Source organism: Podarcis pityusensis (assembly GCF_964106645.2).
Source record: "Podarcis pityusensis genome assembly, chromosome: 6".
Taxonomy (NCBI): domain Eukaryota; kingdom Metazoa; phylum Chordata; class Lepidosauria; order Squamata; family Lacertidae; genus Podarcis; species Podarcis pityusensis.
This window is the reverse complement of record NC_138030.1, coordinates 23,049,881-23,075,614: the sequence shown is the minus strand read 5'-3', so window position 1 is coordinate 23,075,614 and position 25,734 is coordinate 23,049,881. Positions and strand designations below refer to the sequence as shown.

The 25,734-nt window shown below is 46.8% G+C and overlaps 1 protein-coding gene across 1 annotated transcript; it reads right to left on the bottom strand.

Moving 5' to 3' along the window:
* Positions 1–784: 784 nt before the first annotated feature.
* Positions 785–25,008, bottom strand: EMILIN3 (elastin microfibril interfacer 3). The gene is made up of 4 exons (XM_081009229.1): positions 24,440–25,008; positions 14,232–14,354; positions 6,665–6,912; positions 785–5,039 (listed from the first exon to the last, which is right to left on the bottom strand). The coding sequence occupies exons 1-4, from the start codon at positions 24,637–24,639 to the stop codon at positions 3,145–3,147; spliced, it is 2,466 nt and encodes an 821-aa protein (XP_080865355.1). The 5' UTR covers positions 24,640–25,008; the 3' UTR covers positions 785–3,144.
* Between the last annotated feature and the right edge of the window lie 726 nt (positions 25,009–25,734).

The window sequence follows — 25,734 nt, the reverse complement described above, 5'->3', positions numbered from 1 at the left end:
CCCTGCCAAAGCTTCCATTAGCCATGCTATTAATCTTTCCTTCTGCATGGCTAATACTTTTGGCCATGGACATTTAACTTTGCATTCAAGCTCAGTATTGTTTTGCTAACAATTAAAGCACTTTCCCATCCATGCTACAGACATGATCCAAATGGGTTTTTTTAACTTCTCTAATCTCCCTGCTGCTTTTAGCCCAACAACAACAACAAAAAACCCCAGGGTTTTTTATATAATCTCCTTCTTTATCTGTAACTTGGCCTTTAGCCCCTTCGCAATCCTTGCTCTGATAAAGGCTGAGACTGTTTGAACTATGCTTCTATTGGGCCAATATGGAGGTCAGTACTGGGTCTACACAACTGAAAACAATGCTCATGCATTCAGCTAATTTGGATTTTGGCTCTTAAGGAACTGAGCCCCAGATGGGAATGTCTAAGAAGCTGCAGGAAGTGGCATCTTGCAGGTTTCAAGGAACAGCAAAGATTTCATTCTCACAAGTGGTGAAAATGTTGGGCAGTGGTTGCACGCAAAGAGCTGTAGATACTGTAACTGCTACGAACCTACACCTGTTTATCCATATATAGCAACCCACATATCCCACCAGCAATCTGGAAAACAAACTCTAGACGGGGGTTGTTTGATTTTCTCAGTAACTCAAACCTCATGTTTTGTAGGTGGGGGTTTTTGTGTGTGGCTCTTTATGTTTAGAAGATACAGTAATCCAATCTTGGAAACCTTGGTGAGAGTCTTTCTCCCTCCTGCCCAACAGTACAAACAGTCATTCAACTTTTACAATCTGAACAAAATGTACAATATCTTTAAAAAAAAATACAAACTGTACTGAACAGGATCCATTACCAGCATTGGCAGAAACCCCATCAGGACCAGCAACTGAATGTCAGAGTCTTTCTTCAAAAGTGACACAATGCCCTGTTTCTTGAAAGCAATCACAGAGTGATTTAGTCTTTAAACGAAGAAAACAGATAACTGTGAAAAATGTTGAAATATTCAAGTTCCCGGCTAAGAAATAAATGCAGACATTAGCACCATTGCTGAGAGATAGTCACATAACCATTATTTCTCAAACTCTGCTCACAGAAAACTCCCAACCAGCAGTCTACAAGAAATAGGTTGTAGATTAGGATAGTTTCTGATTTTTGTGATACTATATAAACTCCTATTTTAAATAAGGAGTTTCTTTTTTTCGGATTTGCATAGCCCGTCTGATCTCTATCCCACATTTCAAACTGGTGCCCAGTTTATATGTAATATGGACCTATTAGTGAAACACTAGTGTAGGCATCCAATGCACAGCCTGCCACATTTAAATGCACCTGTTGTTGTGCTGCCCTGTATGCCCATAGCATTAGTATGGCAGTGGGGCAAATTTCTTTCTCCCCACCCCTGATAGGGCCAGTGCTACCATTAGGCAAAGGGGGCAGTTGCACACAATGGATGCTGGGGGTAATATCTTGAGCCAGCCCCACCTACTGTACATGGCTGTGCTAATATGTGGGTTTTGGTTGACGCACACAGTAAGTGGATTGAAACATGACAGGGTGTATATGAAATCTTCCCATGGATAAACTGCTTCACCACCAGAGATGGTTACAGGTGCAAGTTATTTCTCCATCTCTCAAGGACCCCAAGCCGAGGTTCTGAGGAGGTTGGGATAGATATAAGAAAGCACTTTGTGAAATGAGTCAATTGCAGAGTCCATCGTCACAGTGCTTCTAGAGCACCGGGGGCTGCATCCAGTGCTAGTCATATGCAGAGTAGACTCACAAGAATGAATGGACCTAACACATTCAATAATTTCAGCGGGGCTAATCTGAGTAGAACTTAGTTGGATACAACCGTAGGACTGCCATTGTGTGTTCAAGAGTGTCCCTGAAGAGGAACTTTGTTCAAAACAGGTTGGTCTTTTATCTTTTGACCTGCATGTCTCCCTCCTTCCTTCTCTACAAAGGCAGGGAGTGACAGCATAGCGTTCCTACAGCACCATATGGAGAAGTTCATGTGCTTCCTTCTGCTAGTCTCTAGGCTTACAGGAAGCCACCTAAGGGCCAGACTTGATGGTACATTAGCTTCATATTTGTGTCCTTCAGTGCAGGTTTAATGCAATTATTTAGCACAATCGCTAGGATCAGGGCCTCTGTGTGGGAGTGGGAAGGTATTAACCCTTTGTCTTCCAGTTAGGACTGAGTTTCCCGTATCAGCAGTTTGCTCCCCTTTTGCTTCAAGGGGAGAGCATTTCCCCATTGCAGATTAGCTGGGGGATCAGGCAGAACTATGGCCTCCCCCAGGGACTGAATCCAGATCAGGTGTGCCATGCATTTATGGACACAGATATGGAGCTACCTTGGTGGTGCATTCAGGTGGTGCATTCAGCCTGCCCCCCGCTGCTTTCATATAAAGCGCATTCTGCACTCACAGTGCTTGAGAACAACAACTGTCAGAAAACTGTCCTGAACTTTGTAGCAATGAATGCATTGGAGGAGAAGATAGTGAATATAGGGTGTTCTCTTCCTGGATGCACCCATACAATACCTGTTGATTTCTGAACTGAGTGTTCCTTATGCTTGTATCAATCAACGCTGCCATGAAGAATTCCAGTCCAGGTTTTGTACACATGTATAATACAGAAGTGGGGGAAAGTCTTAGCTAAAACCAAAGTGTTTCTCATAGCTGGCAGTATTGCTTAGAATGGTCCCTGAACCAGACCTTTGCATCGAGTAGATAGATATAATGGCCAAGAACCGATTTTCTTTGCCCCAGCTCTTAAATAGCAGGTTTTTCATTATTCCCAAAGCAAATAATCCTATGGATAGGTCTGTTTCCTCTCCAGTTTCTTCCTGAACTGAACCGCATATTGGAAATGTAACCCAATGTGACCCCTTCTATGGGAAGGCACTTTGCTACATACGTACAGCTGCTAAATATCCACAGAGAATACAGTAATGGCAAATGTACAGCTTAAACCGTAGCAGGAAAATGTCGTTCTTCCGGGGGCGGAGTGAGGGATGGGATTATAGCAGCTTTTAAGATTTAGTAACCTCCCCACCCCACAAAAATAAAACAAGATCCTGGTATCATCACATTGGAGCCTGCATGATATAAGTTAGTTGCACTTTGGGTTTGACATAGCTAATGCTGGTTGCCTTGCAGCTTGGTTTCTAAGAGGCTGATGTCTTCAGCTAGTTCCGTGACTTTTGCCTGGCAGTCCAACAAGTTATCTTTGAGTACAGTTATTTCCTGAGAGTGGGCAGCTAAGGTTGCGTTCATATGGTCCATGTAGCCCCACATACTTCCTGCGTTATTTTCCAGCTCACTTTTGATGTGGTCCAGGCTTCCCGTTACCATGCCCAGTCTGCCACACATGTCCTCCACCTGGGCCACGCGGTCATCAAACTGGAGCACTTCTTTCTGCAGGCCATGAGCCACACTCTTGCAGTTGCTCAAATCACTGATGATTCTGGACTTGAGCCTTTCAAGGTCTCCTTTTAGGTTGAGGACTCGCTTGTTGCTGAACAGAAGCTGGGAGCCTTGGTTGTTGATCTTCTCTTGAATGGAGTGGACCTCATCTTCTATCTTGCGCTCGCGCTCGTCCAGAGAGGAGTTGACGTGGAGCACCGTGTCTGAGTACTGAGAAACAGAATCCTTCAGCCCAGTTAAGGACTTGCTCATGGTGTTCAGGTTGATCTTCAACAGAGTGATCTCACCTTGCAAGGACTCAGCTGCTTCCTCTTCAATCCGCCTCTGGATTTCCAGGATAGTAGCATTAAGTTTCCGAAGCAGGTCAGAGTTGCTGTCCATTCTGAGCAGTAAATCCTGGTTCTTGCTTTGGCAGTCCTCAATTTCTGTGCGAAAAATCTCTACGTCTTTGGAGGTGGCCATGCAACCCAATGAGCATGTGCTTTCTAAGGTAGTCAGCCGACTCTGGAGTACTTCCAACTTCTCATCTGTTCCCTTTCTTATGATAGCAAGCTCCCCTTCCAAGAGGGGCATTACAGCCCCATCTATCGCCACTGTGGAGCTGACATTGTTCACATCTCCTACAATGGTTATAAATCTCTCCTCCAAGGTTCGCATTTTGTCCTCAAACAATGTCCTTGTGCCATCCAGCTCTGACCCCAACAGACCTCTCATGTTGTCCTCTACACTGGAGCAACAACTTCCCATTTCCCTCTCTGTAAAATTCAGCCTGGCTTCAAAGTCCTCAAAGCGCCCTTCAACTATGTTTCCCAAGGTAACAGTGGACAGTTCATTGTCCAACCTGGAGTGTAGATTCTTCTGAGACTCAGAAATACTGTGCAAGCCCTTCTCTAGGATATCCATCCGTTTGGTGAGGTAGTTTAAGTTGCTACAGCAGCTTTCTACAACGGTCAGCCCTTGGATCTGGGTTTCCAGCTGGGAGATCTCCTTCTTGATTTCCAGCTCTTTTCCATCCAGGGTCTGCTGAAGACGGAGATTGGCAGCTTTCTCTTCCTCACATTGTTGCTGGACTTCCTTGATCCGGTAGTCACATGTGCTCTGAATGTTCACCAGCTTCTTCTCAAAGCCATCCAGCAGCTCCACCCGCAAGTTGCTAAGCCTGCTGTCCACATAATCTTCTAGCATATCAATGGAGGTGAGAGGAGAAGGCCGGGCTGACTCCAGCAGGTGTTTGATCTGTCCATCGTGGTCCAGCACCATGCCATGCACCTCGTCCAGCAAGTTAGTCTTGGTTTTCAGTGAATCACTCATCTCAGTCACTTTGCTTAGGATCTCACCCACTGGTGGATAAGGGGAGAGGTCTGCTTTGTCTGCGGCATCCACAATCCCATCAGGAATGACTCCAAACCCCATGGTTGAATCAGGCACACTTGGGCTGTTCATCAGTGATCCAATCATCTTACTGGTGTCCTCCTGGATGGCAAGCCGCAAGTGGTCTCCCAGGCCATTCACCATGTTGTGTAGGGTGTCATAGGACTGTGAGAGACGTCTGATTTCATCCTCTAGCCGATCTAGTCGGTCTCCAAACACACTAGGCATTTTTCGACCTATAAACAAGCAGAAGCAAACCTCAGTTATAATCAGGGGCACAATTTCCCTATCCGAGGGCATGTACAAGAGGCGGCTGCCTAGACTTTCCAGTTCGTCACAAATGAAGAAAGTTACTTACAAAATGCTTATAAACCTACTGGAATCAAACTGGACCCACACTTAGTGTGGAAAGCACATGTATGAACAGCTCTGCTGGATCACGCCAGTGGCCCATCAAGTCCAACATCCTGTTCTCACAGTGGCTAACAAGATGCTTGTGGGAAACCTGCAAGTAGCAGCTGAGCACAAGAGCGCTCTCCCTCCTGCAGTTTCTAGCAACTGGCATTCAGAAACATCACTGCCTTCAACCATGTAGGCAACCCATAGCCATCATAGCTAGTAGCAAGTTTTGCACAACATCCACACAGTGTTGTCCTCCTCAAATGCTTCTGCCTGGCTGGAATGTGTCCTTGAACTGCAATCTTGCTTGCCTGGATGGAGGATAAAGGTAATCTGACTTCTCCATTTGAAATGTAGACTACTGCAGAAAAATATGCACCACCTCCATCAATATGCTCACCGTCCCCAGTCACCCAGCCCATCATTGGAATTTAGCCCCAGTAAGGTTATTATTGAGGGAATATGAACCTTGGGCTGAAAAAGGTTCCTGTGATGGCCTGGGACTCAGGGTCGGACTCGGAGCCAGAGGAGTCTCAGTCCACACCGGATCCTTTGCCTCAGGCAGCAGCTGAGCCTAGTCTGGGGCCTGATTCTGAAGAGCCCCAGTCTGCACAGGTTCCCCTGCAACAAGCACCAGCTGGGCCGAGTCAGGGGCCTGAGCCTGCCCTGGCTCCAGATGCGGGGATTACCTCGTTGCCTTCAGCTGGGCAATCACTTACAGCTGCTCCACTACCAGTTGGGTCAGGAGAGGCTGAGGCCGTCTCTGGGTCTAGTAACCCACCGACATCTCCCGAGCTGTAGAGACTCAGGTCTGAGAGAAGGAGAGACCTGAGTACTCGCAGGAGGAGTGCTTGCCTTCGGGCAAGACAGGGTGGTGAGTCACCGGGGAATCAAGACCAGCCATTACCCTGACAGAGATAAAAGCCTGCTGGACCCCGCCCCAGGTTGCGGGAGCAACGTTGTTGTTTGCCAGAACCTGCCTGTGATCCTGTGCCTGACCTTGCCTCGTGTCCTGCCTTGGCCCTGTCGGACTGACTCTTCATGGAACCCTTGGATTTGGGACCAGAACTGGACCACGTTACTTGGGTTACCCCCGGGCCCAGCACAGTTGCCCAGTCCTGCCGGAAAGTGACATCTGGAGAAGGATCAGGAAAGGCCTGATTCACATTGTACAGCTTATGGCCCTCAATCATCCTCTGCAGCAGGGCTTTTTTCAAGCAGAACTCAGTTCTGGCACCTTTCAAGTGGGTGCAATTGCCATTCTAAGAGAGCAAGAGAGGTGTTCATGGTGAGTTCCAGCCCCTCTTCTTCTGGAAAAACAGCATTGCCCTGCAGGGACCTTCTTGACAGGTGAGACGTGTTCTTTATCTGCATCCTTAGCCCACGAGCTTCCTGTGTCAGCCATGCCAGTGGATTCTGTGAATGGAACTCAACAGACAATCCAAATGAAGCTGCGACTCACCGTAGTGGTTCTTTTTTGGTCCTGGAAATGAGTCTGCATGAATTTTGGGGTGAGGGGGAACTCTAGCACCTGGGAACATCTTCTGAGTAGGAGGCAACTTGGGACTGGGGTGCTGGGGAAGAAGCCCTGGCTGGTCAGTGGGACTGTCGTGACATCCTTCTCCCATGAGGCCTGGGCAGCACCTCCACACAATCTCAGTCACTGTCTTGTAGCCAATCTTGTACCTGGGTCTGAAGAACGTGCGGTACCTGAAGGAAAGAAGGCAGAGCAAGATTAAGAGCCTCTGCATCCCAGCTTCCGTAATGTGTAGGTCAAGGAAATCTTGGCAGCACTCACACACAGTTTGCATCAGTGATAGGTAACACATGCATAAAGTGTGCACACCTGGTAATTCATATGTATAGAGCAAATTTAGAAATAATTACCATAATTTGTATAGGAAAACAATATCTCTCCTCTCGTGGAAGCATCAGATAAGCCTGCTGGATCAGATCAATGGTCCAGCATTATATTATGGGAAATTGTTTGTATATTAGGAGAAATTTAAACTAAAATGCTGGTGAATTTTCAGGAGAGTATTTTTTTTTTAAAGAAAAAAAATGCAATTTGATGTGGAAATGTGGAGGACTGATCTTAAGGATGGAGAAATGAGAAACTGAGATAAACTGAAACTGATGGATGCACTCATCCCTATCTATTTCTGATCTCTTCTCAAACCCTCTATGATTCTCTGCGTGGGAAATGTATCTGTCTCTCCACCCTAAGCCGCACATGATATTAAATCTTAAAAGTGTTGTCTTTTAGCACTAGAGGGCAGCAGCTGCCCAGCAGTTGTATGTCCTGCCTGTACTATCACTCTTCTGATCCTTTGCCCAGGGAATATGGTAATGATAATCTTTTGCATTTATAGTGGAGAATCTCAAGACACTCTAAGAGGTAGTACTTAATCATCTGGGATTCATAAACCAGAGGTTGGAGAAAGCAGCTTAAAGAGAAATATGTAATCCTTAAATATGTAGTCTTTAAATGCAGGGATTGTGTGTATATGTGTGTTTAATATTTTATTGATTTTGAATTATTGATTTTGTCTTTTGAACTCAAATGCACAGCTACATAGGTGCATGTAGCTTACCCATAAAGCCTAACACATTTTACACTGCTTAGGGAAAGGAATGTGATCTACAAAGGCAGAATGAATTTTTATTATTTCGGTCACAGACCAGTTCTAGCCCACATACAATATCAAGGAAGTCATAAAACACGATAGGGATACATTTGAAATTGCAATTAGGTATAACAGGGACAATACAGCTATAGCAACAGTTAATATATATATATATATAAATTAAAACTTAGTCACTAACATATAACCTAAAATTATCATTTAAGGCCTTAATCATTATGATAACACAGCTTGTTCCCTAAGTTTTATGGCAATCGCACAGAATTTGGCTACCCTTAACGTGATCTCAGGATCCATGTCCTCTACCAGGGATTTTAGACATTGAAGTTCGGATTCATTTGGAGATTTACAAAAGCAGAAATGGCACTTACAGTCCAATATGAAACCCCACTGAGCTCAGGCATTAGGCAACATTAATCAGCACTCCAGAGCCATTTTGGTCTTTAAGTTGCACTGACTATTCAAAGCTGCAGGCCAGCTTTCAAGGGCCAATTCTAATGATCAGAACTTAAAATTTGCAGCAGCAGCAAATAAATGAGTTAGGGTTGTTTGGGGTTTTAGTCCTACTCATGTACACATTTTTTTTAAAAATAAAATAAAATGAAGAATTTTAAAATGCAGTGGGCTTCCACAATCATGTACTGTAGTGGACATTACAGGGAAAGCATCCAAGTACATCACCTGATGAGTGTAATAACAAGCGATGAGCTTTGTCTTCGAAACAGCTATCACTGATCAAAGCAGAGCTTTTCATCTCATGTAACATGACTTCAAAACACTGTCATATTTTCCTGTGAAGGCAGCTCATGCGCTCAGCTGCCAGACCTTGAGTGATAGATCACCAGGTGTTATGACACTGCCAGAAACATCCTAAGCGTGTTTGCTGAGAAGCCCCACTGCTTTCAGTGAGTGTTACCTGCCAATAAATCAGTTTAGGATCACCACATTTATGATTTATATTCATGTGAGAATCCGCCCTTGAAGATGCATAGATTGTAACATTCGTGGACCTGTGTATGCATGTTGCATATATACCGAAGGACTGGTTCTCCCGACCCAAAAAGTGCTTGTGATATATGATTGGAACCAATTACATCTGGTTCTGATATGCCAAGAACACATGGAAGTGTCACCAACCTCAGAAGTTTTTTTAGGGGGGTTGCAGCCTGAGCAGCCTGTTATCTGTGGAAGCCCCTAAACTGTGGAATTTCCTCCTTGCAGAGGTCCATCTGGTACCTTCATTATGCAGTTTTTGCTGTCAGCTGAACATGCACCGGTTTATTCAGTCCTTTGACCCCGAGATGCATATTTTTAGGACCAACACTCTGTTGTTCAGCTTGCAAATTGTTTTAGCCGATTTTAATATTGTATCCTTACGTTGTTCTAACCTGCCCTGGAACCTTAAGGTGTGAAGGGCAGGTAAGAAATCTAAAGTAATACAGTGGTACCTCAGGTTAAGTACTTAATTCATTCTGGAGGTCCGTACTTAACCTGAAACTGTTCTTAACCTGAAGCACCACTTTAGCTAATGGAGCCTCCCGCTGCCGCCGCACCACCAAAACACAATTTCAGTTCTCATCCTGAAGCAAAGTTCTTAACCAGAAGCACTATTTCTGGGTTAGCGGAGTCTGTAACCTGAAGCGTATGTAACCTGAGGTACCACTGTAATAATAATAATGTGAGTTGAGCCAATTGGTTCCAGGTTGGACACAAAACAAATCAGCTGTGCGGTTCCTGAACAAGATGCCTCGAGCCAGATTATACCGCGCTCCTTGTTGTCACACATGCATATTTCATGCTATTAAGCTAATTTTTTACATATCTGTAAGGCTAATGGTAATCCTCTAGAAAATGCTGTGGATTAGGTTGGATGTATCCCTGATTGGATGCACAACATTTCATTCTTTTCAGGAATTAAGTGGTGCTGGTTCATGATGGAAATATGACCACTTTGCCACACACTCATAGGCATCACGGCTTGGCTTAACTCACTACATCTCAGTGCCGGTTTAGTCACAAGAACTACCACCCCGCCCCCCATCTGATGACTTTAAAAGGGGATTATTAGACCAATTTGTGGGAGGGGTAAAGGTAAAGGTAAAGGGACCCCTGACCATTAGGTCCGGTTGTGACCGAGTCTGGGGTTGAGGCGCTCATCTCGCTTTATTGGCCGAGGGAGCTGGTGTACAGCTTCCGGGTCATGTGGCAGCATGACTAAGCTGCTTCTGGCGAACCAGAGCAGCACACAGAAACGCCATTTACCTTCCCGCCGGAGCGGTACCTATTTATCTACTTGCACTTTGACGTACTTTTGAACTGCTAGGTGGGCAGGAGCAGGGACCGAGCAACAGGAGATCACCTCATCACGGGGATTCGAACCACCAATCTTCTGATCGGCAAGTCCTAGGATCTGTGGTTTAACCCATAGCGCCACCTGCGTCCCATGGGAGGGGTGGGATAAGGCTATTAATGGCCACTATTCATCCAGAATCAGAGGCACCAAACCACTGTCTGAAGACAAGTCACTGGAGAACATATGAGAGAGTGCTGTTGGACCCATGTCCTGCTTGTGGGTTTCCCATACAGTGGAACCTTGGTTCCCAAACTTAATCCATTCCAGGAGTCTGTTCGATTCCTGAAACAGTTTGGGAACCAAGGTGCAGCTTCTGATTAGCTGCAGCAGCTTCCTGCAGCCAATCAGAAGCTGCAGAAGCCAGGTGTTCAGCTTCCAAAGAACATTCAAAAACCAGAACAATTACTTCCAGTTTTTGTTTCTTCGGGAGCCAGAACGTTCGGCTCCTAAGGCATTCAGGAGCTGAGGTTCCGTTGTATTTTTAAAAATTAGTTTTATTTATTAAATTTGGATACCGCCCTATACCCGTAGATCTCAGGGCAGTTCGCAACATAAAGTCACAACATAAAAAACAGAAAATGCATAATAAAAACAAAAAGACAACCCAAGAGACTCCCGTTCCACAGCACATTGAGAAGGGTATCAGATGTCAATCAGCCCAAGGCCTGGTTAAAGTGGAACATTTTCGCCTGGTGCCTAAAGGTGTATACTGAAGGCACCAGCTGAACCTCCCTGGGGAGAGCATTCCATGAATGGGGAGCTACTCCAGAAAAAGCCTGGTCTTGTGTTGCTGCCTTCCGGACCTCTTGTGGAAGAGGCACATGAAGAAAGGCCTCAGGTAATGATCTCAGGGTCCAGGTGGAGAGAGGTGGTCCTTGAGGTACTGAAGTCCTGAGCTGTTTAATGCTTTATAGGTCAAAACCAGCACTTTGAATTGGGCCTGGAAACTAACTGGCAGCCAGTGCAGTTGGGCCAGGACCGGTGTAATATGCTCAAACCATCTTGCACCAGTGAGCAACCTGGTTCTACACTAGCTGAAGTTTCTGAACTGTCTTCAGAGACAGCCCTACATATAGGCATCTGTCGGCAAACAGGTTTGTTGGCTTAATAGACAGCCCTTCCACCTGATCCAGCAGGGCCCTTCTTATGTAATGTTCCTATGATAACTGTTTGCGGTGATGTGCTTCGGACTGGATGAGTCCGTTGTTATTTTTCCGGTGAGCCACTGGACATTGGAAGAGGCTCCTTCTTTGGCAGCCCTCTTTTGGGAAGCTGCCACAGAACTCCAGGCTGTACCAGAACCTGCCGTAAATGTCTGTTTGTTCTCTCTGTCATTGATTGAGATGAGTGGGATTGGAGAATGCAGGCCTTTACAGATTATGGCTCCCTGCAGAAGCCTCCAAGTTACAGCGGTAGTTTAAAAAAGAAAACAGCTCTGGTGCGCATAAACCCGCTTGGAAATCTTGCTGAGTCCAGAGAAAGCTGCCCAGCTGACCCACTGTCAACAACAACATTGGCGCGAGCCATCGGCTTGGCTCTCTGCAGACATCTGGGCCACTGCCCACCTCTCTCTCTTTCTCTTGGCAGGGAGTCAGGCTTGTAAAGAGAGCAGAACCTTTTGCGGGTTAAAGGGGGAAGGCAGTTGGCATAGAGGTGCCTCGGCTGTGCCATGTTGCCCTTAAGTGCTGCTTTCACTTAGAAAGGAGGCTGCTTCTTTTCAGGAAAAAAATGTCCTTTCAAAGTGCAAAAAACTCCACTCCACATGTCAGCAACAGGAAGTATTTATTGCAGCTGGATAAACAGTTACCAGTGGCCCCAGTGGCTGGAAAAAGCTACATCTCTTTCTCGGTCTTCCAAGCTATGTAGAAAGTTCAACTGGCAGGACTCGCTTGGTTCGAAAAAACATCCTTTAAAAAAATGCCCTGTGCTTGTTATGAAAGGGTGGGGATGGTGGTGCCATGGTAGTAGGACTGTGGGGCAGAAGCCCAGGGTCCCACTCAGGAGAATGAACAAGAGGGCTCAAATGCAGCAAGGCTGGTTTGAAGTAAGTGAACACGTTCCCTTTTAGAGAGACTCACTTCTCTGTAACACTCCAGAGTCTAAAATTACCTAACTGGCCAGGGTGGAAAAACTGCCATTTCCTTCTTCAGTGGGTTAATTAATTGGATGTATTGTAGACAAACTTCTACCCCCCAAAGGTGGGATATAAATAACAGTAATTATAATAATAATAGCCAAACGGTTAGGAAGTATGCCATATTTACATATAACTGCCCAACCAGAGGTGGCACAGATGGGCAACTAGAAGTGTTTAACTTGGCTTGGGTCTGCTTTTCTCAATCAACTCCCTCCATCTTTAACACAATCAGGCATAAACTATCTTGTCCCAAACTCTCCCTAAGAAAAAAAGGTAAAGGACCCCTGATAGTTAAGTCCAGACGTGAATGACTCTGGGGTTGCGGCACTCATCTCGCTTTACTGGCTGAGGGAGCCGACGTTTGTCTGCAGACAGTTTTTCTGGGTCATGTGGCCAGCATGACTAAGCCGCTTCTGGCGAACCAGAGCAGTGCACAGAGCACCTGCTGGAGTGGTACCTATTTATCTACTTGCACTTTGACGTGCTTTCGGACTCCTAGGTTGGCAGGAGCTGGGACCGAGCAATGGGAGCTCACCCCCTCATGGGGATTTGAACTGCCAGCCTTCCGATCGGCAAGCCCTAGGCTCAGTGGTTTAGACCACAGCGCCACCCACATCCCATAAACTCTCCCTAGACACTTTGAAAGCCATTTGGAGCTTTCTAAGTCCCTATCAGAGCTTTGCATGTTTTACCCCTCAGTCCTGCTAATGAAATGCATCTGTTAGAAGCCTGGCCCTAAACACATTTGCTTGGAAGTAAGTCCCACCAAGTTCCAAGGGACTTATTCCCAAGCAAGTGTGTATAGGATTGCAGCCTTAAATATGCAGTACTGAGTTGATACATTCACATTCATAGCTCTGTTTGCCATTCCTTTGTCTGGAAATATAAAATCGGGAAGTGCCTTTCTGCATACGGAAGACATTGCCTGCTCAATGAAAGACTGTATTCCACCTGGTCATAAAAATGGTGAAGCTAACTCCTAAGATGTTCTCCTAACTGTGTTTTCTCTTGCGCAAGCAGAAGCACAAGAACTGCTATTGAACCCACCTCTGATAGCACTGCATGAACTCTCTTGTGCAAGTGTTTGTGGAATGGTGCTGACGGGTATTTTCCTTCCACTCACGGTGCTTTGGACCTACTCCACAGCATGCGAAGGATTTATGCTATATTTGGGTGAACTTCCAAGAAATACACGGTCATGCTGAGCTGTTTTTGGACTCTTGGCTAGCATGGGCCTTTTGCTGGAAACAGGCAAGCATAAGAACCCTTCCAAGTTTTAAGCTTGCACGATACAAGAGCACTTCTGTCACTTAAATATATGACATGGGAAATCAAAACTCCCAGTGGGAGCATGGGAAGCTGCTGCCTGGTTTGCCCTAAATAAAGCATCACATACCACAAGCAGCAAGTGTCAGCTGTCTGTCTCTGTTCAATGGTTTTCCATTGCAAGTTCTAAAATCACTCAATCAATCTTGTCAACTACAATGAGAATGGCGCATAGGCAGTTCTTAAGCACTGAATGATGAGAATTCCACTCCCAAGGTCCCCCAAGTCCACCCTTAGCAATTAGTTTACTAGATTTAACTTCTGTGACATCATAGCAGCTAAGCCAATGGTGCCTAGAAAGGTTACATGTGGCACATTTGCTCAACAGGGCTCCCTTGCGGCAGCAAAGAAAGCAATGGCCAGACAGGCAGAGAAATAAGGGGAGGAGATTTGATAGGAAAATGGAAAAAATATGTTCATGCGTGTTGGACATCTGCTGCTACTTATTATGACGTTTAATCCACAGGAGTTGCTATGGAGGCAACTGCTTCCTCTGACCATGTCAGAAGATGCTGACAGTCCTCTGTAGTCCCTACCGTGCTACAACTGCAACCCAACATTTACTTACAGGACTTTCCCAGGACACTTGGGTCCCCAGCTGCACTTGTGATATTCGGCTTTCACGTAGCTCTCTGCTCCATCCTGAAGGGTGCAAGTTACATTCCTCTGCACCACATACGCACAGTAGCTCCTGCATTTGAAACAAAGCAAGATTTGGTCAAACATCTGGTTGCTGGATCTGGTTCCCAAACCCCTTCCAAAAACTCCAGGCCAGGAATTGCCTGCAATTGCCCACTTATTTGCCGGGTGATTTCTCCAGCTAAAGGGTTCTCTGGGAATAACCAGTTCACTGATGCCATACCACTGACCCAAAGAAAGGGAAGAGAATGGGTGCTATTCAACTAAATTTTACTCAGAGGGGACCAACTGAAATCAATGAGCATAACTAAATTAGATCCAATAATTTATCGTCTATAAACTTAGCTGACTACCACACTACGGAAAAAAGAAATAATGTTTGTTCTTGTTAGTGGCATTGACAGTCACACCCAGTTGCATTGACAGTCACACCCAGCTGCAGAAGCATGGGGCTAAATCATCTTTTGGCTTTTTATGGTTCTATGCTTAAGCAATCAAAGGCAGGCTAGATTCTGCATGAAAGGTCACAGTGAGGGAAGACTGCAGGTGTATAGTGCTGGACAGATGGAGACTTGAGACAGTATTTCAAACCAGCATTCTTGGACGCAAACAGAAAACATATGGGATATGATGAGAAATTCAGGATGCGGTGAGTAAAAGATGGCAAAACTGCAAAGGAGGATTAAGGACACGGGGCTGTAGCAGATGGTACTATGACAGGAGAAAGAATTCAGGGATCATGGGGATAGTAGGTCCCTGTGACATGGCAGACGGGAAGAGATGAAGCTCAGGATGCTGAGAGTAGAGATATTATTCAGAGGAAGGTGTAAGATCTCACTGGAAATGTCAAATACAGTACAGAGGAAGGGAAAGGAGAATGTTAGCCGCTTTGAGACTCCTTAAAGGGAGTGAAAGGCGGGATATCAAATCCAAACTCCTCCTTTTGTTTCTAGTAGGCAATGATGTAAGAATAAGGGACAGGTCTCCTGTTTGAGATCTCATCATTTGAAAGGAAATGCTAATACAGTCCTTATCAGACCTGATACATAGTGCATCTGACACCTGAGGATTTGAAATACAGGAAATCTGAAATGTGAGGGTTTGACATACAATGTTATCTTCTGAAATTCATTGCAATCCTAGTTAGGAATACTGGAGCAACCGCTGTAACAATTTGCCAGTGGAATGCCATGTGTTTGCAATTTGATAATAACGAAACTCAGTTTAAAAAGAAAAAAAGGAAAGGAAAATTGGCATGCATAGCAAAGGACAAGGGAAAAAAATCCTGAACATCTCTTCAACATTAGAAAGTGCTGCAAATCTTTAGTGGATTTATTGGGGAATATTGAGTGCGGGAAGTTAGCTAAAAGTTTATATATATAAAAAATGCCAGCGGGGTTCATCCACGGTTGCCAAAAGAGATGGGCCTTTTATGAGATCCACTAAGGCAGTTCTTACACACTTGCATCCACCAAACGGAAAAAATATACTCCCAAATCCAAAGTCCACACAATAGATGTGAAGCTTAGAGGTTGAACTCTTAAGATACCCATATAAAATGAGTCTGGGTGAGATTTTTTCCAACTCTAGTCCATTTAAAATTGGTCCCAGCATTTCTTACAAAAGCGTAAGTTAGAGGCTTCGCCAAAGAAATGTGGTGGGCTTCATATAATGACGCCATTGCAAAGAAAGATGCCCACTATGAGTGGGATACTGGAGGCTGCTGTACTGGGAACAAAAGGATGCTGATTGAAGACAGGAAAAGAATGGAACAAGGGCATCCCCATCTCCATTAAGAGTCTTACTGTTTAGGGTTTCAGCAAACCGGCTATTCCCTTCTGCAGGATAAACATTGTACAGTGGTACCTCGGGTTACAGATGCTTCAGGTTACAGATGCTTCAGGTTACAGACTCCGCTAACCCAGAAATAGTACCTCGGGTTAAGAACTTTGCTTCAGGATGAGAACAGAAATTGTGCTCCAGTGGTGTGGCGGCAGCAGGAGGCCCCATTAGCTAAAGTGGTACCTCAGGTTAAGAACAGTTTCAGGTTAAGAACGGACCTCCAGAACGAATTAAGTTCTTAACCCGAGGTACCACTGTATTCTATTCACTCCAATTTTCTGCATCCCCCGACCCCACAACAGACAATCAACAAACTTGACTGCATTTTCACCATACATTTGGAGCAAATGGCTTCCCCCATAGAATCCAGGGAACCCAAGTGTGTTAACTGTAGCTGTGTTAGGGGTAAACTGCTATTCCTGGGAATCCTTGGGAGAAGTCATGTGCTTAAAATGTTCTTTAAGCCACTGTGGTTACTCAACATGCTCAGTCCTCATTGAGCTAGTTTGGGGAGAAAGCTTTTGCCCCGTGTGTGTGTGGGGGGGGGGGGGAGAGAGAGAATTTGGGTTTGGATTTTCTTAACTCCCGCAAACCTTGGGATTTCTTAACACTGTCAATACTGCCTGCTTTCTCCTCGGTGACCTCATTGTGGCTCCATGTCTGTCAGCGCTCACCACCTGAGCTTGCTGTTAGAGGAAGTGATAGAATAGACAGATGGAACGAACGATCTTCACATCTGCTCACTGCCACAATGAAGGCTCACTTATGCTTGTTATCTCTCCACAAATCAACTCATTACACTGCAAGTATAAAAGTTTCCAAGGAGAGAGAGAGAGAGAGAGAGAAGGTCAGACTCTCATGCTATATACGCTGAGCCTGGACTTTTCATTTTATGTAGTCCAAGCACTTTTCAGCTGAAACAGCAGCTCATCAGACTGGAGGGAGAATGAGAGCGAATGAGCACATGCCTTGAGTGGCTGGGCTCAACAGGTGACAGATCGCTCCAGTCAACTATACAATCCGCAGCCAGGCTCAAAGGGAGCATCTTTGTCTTCTGAAGCACCACCCATGGGAAAGATGGGACACTGAGTAAAAGACGACACAATGGGGATGGTTACAGGATGCAGCAGGGCACTCAGGGGCCCTTTTAGCGTGGGTGTGCATACTAGGCATGAATGCCCCAAAACAAAACACAAATACCATCTGTCGAGAAGGAAGAGTGTGCGGATGCATTCCACTTCACACAAGGGATGGCTGGAGCTGGGATCGCTTGCATTTTAAAGGAGAAAATGCCAAAAAGTGCATGGGCAGCACATGTGCTATTTTTATTTATTTAGTTAGTTATCCCTACAATGTATAAGCTGCCACGTACAGTGTAATAAAAATAAACCAATTTACAATTGCATCCATGTCCAAGTACACTCCAGATGCTGCTGGAAAACAGCTCCCAGCCAGATGGGCAGGGTATTAATAAAAATTATTATACATTATTATGGCTATTAGCCATGCTGGCTTGAGCTGATAGGAGCTGGAATTCAATAACTTCTGGGGTGTCCCAGGATCCCCATCCCAGCTGTAGGAAGTAGCCCTTAGCTATGGCAGGCAGCAGATAAGACCTCATGTGTCCCAAGGTCAAAGAAGACTTTCAGGGAACACAAGAGCAGCCCTGTCTTGATCAGACTACTAGTCACCAACTGAATTCTTCCCCAAAGCCCCCAAGCAGTGCAGAAAGACAGGAGCTTACCCTACTCCAACCAAAACAACTGGTATTATTTGGTAAGAACATAAGGAGAGACTGCCAGATCAGACCAAAGACTAGTCTGGCATGCCTAAGAGATGCTCACAAGCAGGACATGAACCATCCCAATGCACTTTGCTGCCTGGAACAAAGATATCATACACTCTGTTTCACATAAAAAAACGGATCAGACTGATCGGGCTGCACCTGAGATCAGCAGGTTAGTTTAAGGGGTGCAGGGTAGGTGGCATACATAGTCTGCCCTGTCACAGAAATTATATTTTTCAAAATTAAGTGTGTTATAGTGTATTAGCGTCCTGCACCATTTTATGTAGTTTGCCATATAAGTGGTAAGGGTCATGCTGGACTCACTATGATTCCCTCATAGGTAAAAGAGCAGTGCAGACCCAGGGACTGGTTGGGGCACATGATGGTTCGGCAGACCAGTTACAGCTGACCCCTATGAAAGCTCCATGCATGTGCGTGCGTGCGTGCGTGCGTGCACACACACACACACAGAGAACCTATAGTCCACCAAAGCATGTAGACAGGGCTGGGAAATATCAGGTTTCCAACACCATGAAAAGAAAGGAGCATTGGTCTCAGTCCTGGTCCCACAAAACACCGGCGTGAAGCCTCCACCACTCTTGTTGGCACCCAAGGCAGGGGCGGAGGAAGGGGGTGCGGTGGGTGCAGGCCACCCTGGGTGTCACTGCTGAGGGACGGGGTGACAGAATACTGGGCGGCACTCACCGCAGGGCCTGCAACACACCTGAGCCATGCGTCTCTCCTGGGAGAGACACAGTGGCTTGGGTGTGTGCAGGCTCTGCGCTGCCCAAACAGTCTGCCCGCTACCTTTCCCCCAGCTGTGGGGCGGCTGAGTGGGAGGAGGCAGGCAGACCCTAGAGGCCCCGTGGTGTGCCCTGCCCCATGGGCAGCTCGCCTCACCCCACCCCTATGGGTGGCTTGCCCTGCCCCCAGGCACCCAAGTGGCTTCCTCTGCTGCTGACCCAGCATGCAGTGGACAGAGGAAGGAACATTGGCCCCTGCCCCATGAGGCACCAGGGTGAAGCCCCCGCTACTCCCCCCGCTGCCTGCACCCGATATACTGCCAGGTCAAGACACCATTGCGGACCAGCCCTCAAACCAGTGGTGGACACAATATAGTGATACATCGCCCAGGCTTACATGCAGACAGTGGGCTTTCAGTGCAGGCTGCTCCTTCCACATGGCTAGGAGTTTATTTCGCTCCCGCTCTTCTAACATGAGATATATAATTAATTGAACTGAGGAGTGGAGACCAAAGAGTAGGAGAACCCCACACTCCATAATGTTAAGTTCTCAGAGATGCAAAAGAATCTTCAGTATGCCAGGGGTCTGGAGCTAAACCAGGCTTGGATGTTATGCTAGGTAAAGCTGGATTTGTTGACCTGGGTAAATTATGCAAATCAAGTCCATTTGCATATATTTGCTTCATATCTTTAAGTTAAGCTTCATTAAATCATGGCATGCAAGGTATGGCCAGTTTGCCCACCTCACATCCTTCTGCACAGCTCCTTGAGGGCTTCTTGGTTTTTCTAAACCCCACAGTGGGAATGCCGAATACGCACACAACCCCTGATTGTGCTGTATGCTGCACCATGGTGAATCCAGCCCTGGGGTCTTTTTGTATTCCATAAAGCACCATGCATGCTGATGGCGTAACAACAAAAACGTAATCAACAGCAGTACACTTGGATATGCTAGGAGCCATAGTCCATCAACAAATGGAGGACCATAGGCTCCCTACCCTGGGTCTATGACCTCAGTGAGTTGCTGATGGTCAGAGCAGATAATACTGGCATATATAGACCATGGATGTGTAACACACCTACAAATGTCCAGTCCCCTTGCAACAATATCCTAGTCTTCTACCTCAAGAAGAGCTCTGCTCTTTGTCCTCCGCTTGACTAATGGACATCAAATTTCATCCAACTTGGCCCTGCTTTCTCCTTGTTGGTACTACTACTTTGGCTGTGTATACTACATTGTATAGGAAGGGGAGAGTTGGGTAAGGTGAGCACACAAAGCACATATCATTCATTGGCCTGTCTGGCCCTTTTGACTGCTTTGATGGTTTCTGCAAAGGTCAACTTCTCCTCAGTTGTGGCTGGGAATAGCCAGCTGCTTCTTTTCTTATAGAAAAGTCATGCTTACTTGAAACCATGGACTTAATATCCCAATCCTTTGCACACTTACTGCAATGGGACTTACTTCCATGAAAGCATGCTTAGGATTGTTGCAGTCTAAGAGTGACACTTTTTGTGGCGAGACACTCTGAGCCTTTAGGAGGTTAGCTGTTACAGCAGGAGACAAGATGTGAGGCTTACCAGCAGACTTGATGTACAGCTGGAAATGGAATATGAACACAAGAATAATATTATGATAGTTGGGTAGGACAGAGGGAGGGCATGGATTCCAGTGGACACCCTCATGCAGTTCCCAGCCCTACCCACGGCTTACACGCCTACAGTCTGCTCATATCCCATCTATGAGTATATTGTCTGCTGCAGTTTGAAATACAATGTAAACTTCTCAGTGTTGAAAGGATCAGGGAGGAAGTCATGGTGTCGTGGTCCAAGGTCACAAGAGGTTGAAGATGTGTTTCCATATCTGCAATGGGGTTCCTGTCTCCAGCATCCTAGAGCCATTTAATAAAAATTAATGGGGAGCCTTTTAGCCATGATATACTCTGGACCTAAATAGTCAGGAACACTGAAAACACAAGGTGCTTCCATTTCAAGAGAACGGTGGGCAAGTCCTGTTATGCACAATGGAACTTCAAGGAAAGCACAGCTTAAGTCATTCTGAAAGATATGAGAGCACTCCAAATTATTTGCCCACATATATGCACAGAAAATAGTAGATCTAGTTGAAAAGCAACATATGGAGATCTGAACCCATTGTTGCAATGCATCCCCAATTATTATTGTTGTAAAATGATGACATGATCAGGGCTTCTGCTTTTTCCAGCCGGAACTTGCCGGAACTCAGTTCCAGCACCTCTCAGGTGGGCGCCATTGCCATTATAAAAGAACAAGGGAGGCGTTCATGGTGAGTTCCAGCACCGCTTTTTCTATAAAAATAGCAGTGAGTATAATCTTAGGCTGTATACTCTCAGAAGGGGTGTGGCTGTTGACTATCATGAATGGACCCTGCACTTCCGAATTTGCCGCTACACCACTGGGAGGAAGTGCGCTCTCAGTGACCACTACTGCAGTCTAATGGACAGACTCAAAATCAGAAGTCTCGGGGTGAAATCTCATTCCTGATCTTATCAAGCCCCAGCAGTGAGGTGGGCCACTCCAAATGCATATTCCCTCTCTCATCCACACATAACAGCCCCCACAACTATTCATCCATCCATTCATCCGTGCTCAAGACTTAAGAAAAGCTCTGCTGCATCAGACCTATGTCAGCAACCGATTTCCCACACTGCCCAAGCAGATACTTCCAGGAAACCCACAGCCCCCTCCCCTCCAAGCCTTGCAGTTGCCAGCAGCAACTGGTGTCCATTGACATGCTGCCTTTGCACACGGGTATTCATTGATTAGCCTATCCTCCATGGCTTTCTCTAATCCCCCTTTAAGCCATATAAGCTACCACCATATCTCAGGACAGGAAATTCCAAAAATTAATTCTGTGCAGTTTGCCTAACTTTCTTCCATGGTGAATGCCTTGCCATTGGGTGACCCCACATTCTATGTACTATGGGGGAGGGAGGGAGGGAGAGGAGAGGAAGAGAAGAAGGCGAGAAGCAGCCCTCTTCCAAACCACAATTTCATATCCTTCAAAGAACTTACTGTCCATATCTCTCAGCCTCCATCGCAGGATGTTCAATGGACATTTAAGGAGAGCAGGGGGTTATCCCCCAACTCCATTTCAGACCCTTTGTGACTATGGGTCAGAACTACCAGCACTTCTGCCAAGCTTTCTACACAATGAGCAGCAATTGTTATAAATTATTACATGGACTTACATGCCAGCGATAATGTACAGTGCCTTTTTTGTCTGTAGAAAGCCCCAGGTTCAGTTCCTAGCATTGCCAGGTTTCTGTCTGAAACCTGGGAGAAGCACCGTTGCAATAATACTGAGCAAATGGACTGATGGTCCAACTCAGCATAAGGCAGCTTTCTGTGAGCACACACCTGGCAGCCTCGGGATGCGATGGGATCTCCTTTGCCAGAGATATTTAAGTAGAAGCTGGGTGGCCACCTGTCAGGGATGTTGAGGTCACATCCACGCCATACATTTAGAGGACATTTTAGGCACATGACTCCCCCACAAAGATTCATAGGATCTGTAGTCTGTTAAGAGTGCTGCTGGGAATTATAGTTCTATGGAGGGGGAGGTCAAACTACAGTTCCCAAGATTCTTAGTGGGAAACCATGTGCTTTAAATGTATGTTGGGGGTGTGACCTTTGCACACTGCATCACAGCTCCTAAATGATCTGGAGGCTAAATGATCTCCCAAGTCTTTTCCAGGCTGATGATTCTGTGAAACCCCTTTGATTTGATTTGACAGTGTGCGACTGTCCTGTCCAGATATAGATAATGCTGCTGAAGTTACTGTGTGGCATAAAAAGCAACAGCAGCAAATGCTCCCAAAATAAACGGCCACATGCAATTTAATCTTGACTATATCTACCAGTAGGTTATTAAGCTAGGCTGAAAATCTCTCCCCACTCCCTGTTCCTTCTGATTCCACTCAGCCCTGAAAGTGCTCTCAGTTCCCCATTACATGAGAAGCATCATGTTGTACCTCACATAGTTGAAAGGAGGAAAACAACGAAGTTTTGAAGCACTTTCCAGTTTAAAATTGATTGTGATAAATATGAACAACTGAATTGAACTGGTCCTCCATCTATGACTTCACTCAGTTACCCTTATAGTAACTGTAAGGCCAGAATCACCAACCTTTGGGGCACTGCAAACCAGAGAAATAGTTGTGGGTGCCACAGATACACTGAAACCAAGCACAACCGATTCTATTTGCTATGCTATAATGCTGCTTTCATGCCTTATTTCATCAGGAGACGGAGTGGCAGAAGGGGACCCCATGAGCACCAGGGAAAGCTCTCAGGGCACATGGGTGCCCATGGGCACCACGTTGGTGACTTCTGCTTAAACAATCAATGGGACCTTCCTTCAGGACTAGGGCTGAGTGCACACTATACGTTTAAAGCACATTTGAAACACGTTTTTCCCCTTCCAAGAATTCTGAGCACTGTAAAGGGGGGGACGCGGGACGCCAGGAAACAAATGCATTCTTCCCTTGTTCTTGTTCCCATATCTAAAAAAGTAAGTCCAGTTCAGGGTTTGCTGCTCCCCTGGATTTGACCGCCTGGATCCCCTCCGCCTTTGGCAGAGAGGCCTGATCCCGGCTAAATGCCCCCTCCAACGCGCTCGCTCCTCCTCCAGCACAGTGCAAACTTTGGCTGGCTCCACCCAGCTAGGAGATGAATTCAGACCGAGGAATTCTGAGAAAGAGAGAGGTCCTTAGCCAGTCAGGCAAAAGGTTACGGGGCAGCGCTGGCTGGAGAAACCATCCTTCCCCACCTGCGGCTTGCAGTTAGACGCCAAAGTGCTCGGCCCGGTGTTTTCACGGCGTGCAGACGGAAAATCTCCCTTTGCTGTCGGTATGTGTGCGAGAGAGGAAGAGAAAAACCATCGGCGATGGATGCATGGGTGGAAGGGCGCGGCTGGGGAGAGAGAAACATCTCCTTCAGTCCTGCAATTTGCATCCTTCCTTTTCTTTGCAAAAGAAGCTCTCCTGCGCAGAAAGCAAAGCAGTGCAAAGCAAACTCTCCAGAAAAGGGGCACCCTCCCCGCCATTCAATGCAGTATCTCCCCGCCGACCCACCCCTTCTCTGAGCATTCCAGAATGCTAAAATCCATATGAATTTTTGGCAGATCCGCTTTTCGTGGAAGGAAGAATGGAAAGGGGTGTGTGAGGGAGAGGGGGAAAGGCAACGGTATATACGCGACTGACCAGAAGAAAAAAGCATTTAGATCGAGTCTTTACACCAAGAGGCAGAAACAACCAACTTCCATCATTTGTCCCACATCGCTGTGCCTTAAAGTGGGGAGTGGGAGGTCGTATCCAACTAAGTTAGAGCAAACCTACTGAAATTAATAGGTCTATATTAGTCATTCCCACTATTTTCAGTGGTCTACTCTGAGTAAGGCTAACGTTGGACATATCTCATGATATCTATTTATATAGGCATGCATATGTCTGTTTCTGTCTATCTTTGCGCACATCTATGCATACACACCCAGACGTATATCCCTCCAAGGAATTGCTCCGTGGGTGAAACTGCCACAAACCGGGTGCAATTGGCCAGTAATGCCACTGTGCTAGGAACGTCCCTCGGATGAAGAGACCCTCGCCATCCTTTCTCCCCACCCGGGTCTTTTTTGAGAAGAAGAAAAGAGAGAGGAAGGGAAGGAAGGAGGGAGGGAGCGCGAGGAAGCTCGGTGAGCCGAAGGAGCGAGGAAGGAGGCGCAGCGCTTACTTGTGCTTCCCCATGGGCTTTCCCGGCGTGAGCTGGGGGCTCGATCCTGAGGTGTAGAGGTTGTATCGGTTGCCGTAAGGGATGGGCACGGGGTGGCGGTAATAGGTCCCTTTGGCATCGGCGAGGCCAAGCAGGGCGCACAGCAGCGAGATGGACGCGCCAGAGAAAGCTCCCGCCGAGAATCGCCTTGCCCTGTTCATGTTCTCCCGGGAGAGCGAGGGAGATGCGCGGCTCCGACGAACTCTTCCCCTTTCCCCCCTCACCGAGGATCTGCCGAAGGAGGCTTGGCTGGAGCCAGTTTGCTCTTCGCTTTCCAAACGGGGGGGGGGGGCCTGGAGGAGGGGGGAGAAACCCTTCAGGGGAGAAGATGAGCTGCGCTTTGCTCCTTTACGCAAAGTTCTTCATCCAGCTTTCTAAGACGCGCGGGGAAAAGATCCTCTCCCCAAACCGAGGCTGGCCAAGCGAAGACGAGGATCTCCGCCCGCTGTTGCAGGAGCTCCGCGCTCGCCAGCCAAGTCTCTCTTTTTGTACCTTTCCTCGCTCTTCGGCTCGCTCTAGTTCAGCCCCGGCTCCCCTCGTACGGCCGGGGAGAGGGAGGCGGGTCCCTCGTTCCCGATTAGCATAATACTCCAGCCGTCTCCTCCTCCAGCCGGCGGGCCTTTGAAATGCGCCCCCCTACCAATCAGGGAACGAACCCCCTCAGCGCAGCATCAAACAAATGCCTTCCAGAAAAAGAGAGAGAGGAAGAGGGAAACAAAGGCAGGGATGAGAGACAAGAGAAAGTGGAGAGGAGGATGCCCCAGTCAAGGATGCCTGCTTTGGGGAATGTTGGTCGGGGGCTGTGCATTTCTTAGGCCCCTAGTGCCCCGATCCAGCACATCTGAGCCGCGTAACTGCCGTGTGCGGCTGGCACCCCAGTAGCTCACAGACAAACAAAGGGGGGCACCTGGTCCGGCACCTTGTTCTCACAGTGGCCAGCCAGAGGCGGGTGGGAAACCTGCAAGTAGGACCCAGGCACAAGAGCACTGTCCCGTCCTGGCCTTTCCAGGAACTGCTATTCAGAAGCATCGCTGCCTTCTCCATCTGTGGAAGCAGAGCATCGCCATCATGGCTAATAGCCTAATGATTGCCAGCCTCAACCTGTGGTCCCCAGATGCTGTTGATCTACAACTCCTATCACCCCTAGCTAGCAAGGCCAGAGCTCAGGGATGATGGGAGTTGTAGTCCAACAACATATGGGGACCCACAGGTTGAGAACCTAATTTCCCATGAAATTGTCTAACTCTCTTTTAAAG

What these genes read in the sequence shown, in the direction of transcription:
- EMILIN3 (XM_081009229.1), bottom strand. Translation starts at nt 24,639, where the DNA reads ATGAACAGGGCAAGGCGATTCTCGGCGGGAGCTTTCTCTGGCGCGTCC. An exon ending in AAGCCCATGGGGAAGCACAA is followed by an intron (nt 14,355 to 24,439) that starts GTAAGCGCTGCG and finishes TTTCAAATGCAG; the next exon opens with GAGCTACTGTGCGTATGTGG. An exon ending in AAGTGTCCTGGGAAAGTCCT is followed by an intron (nt 6,913 to 14,231) that starts GTAAGTAAATGT and finishes TCTTTCCTTCAG; the next exon opens with GTACCGCACGTTCTTCAGAC.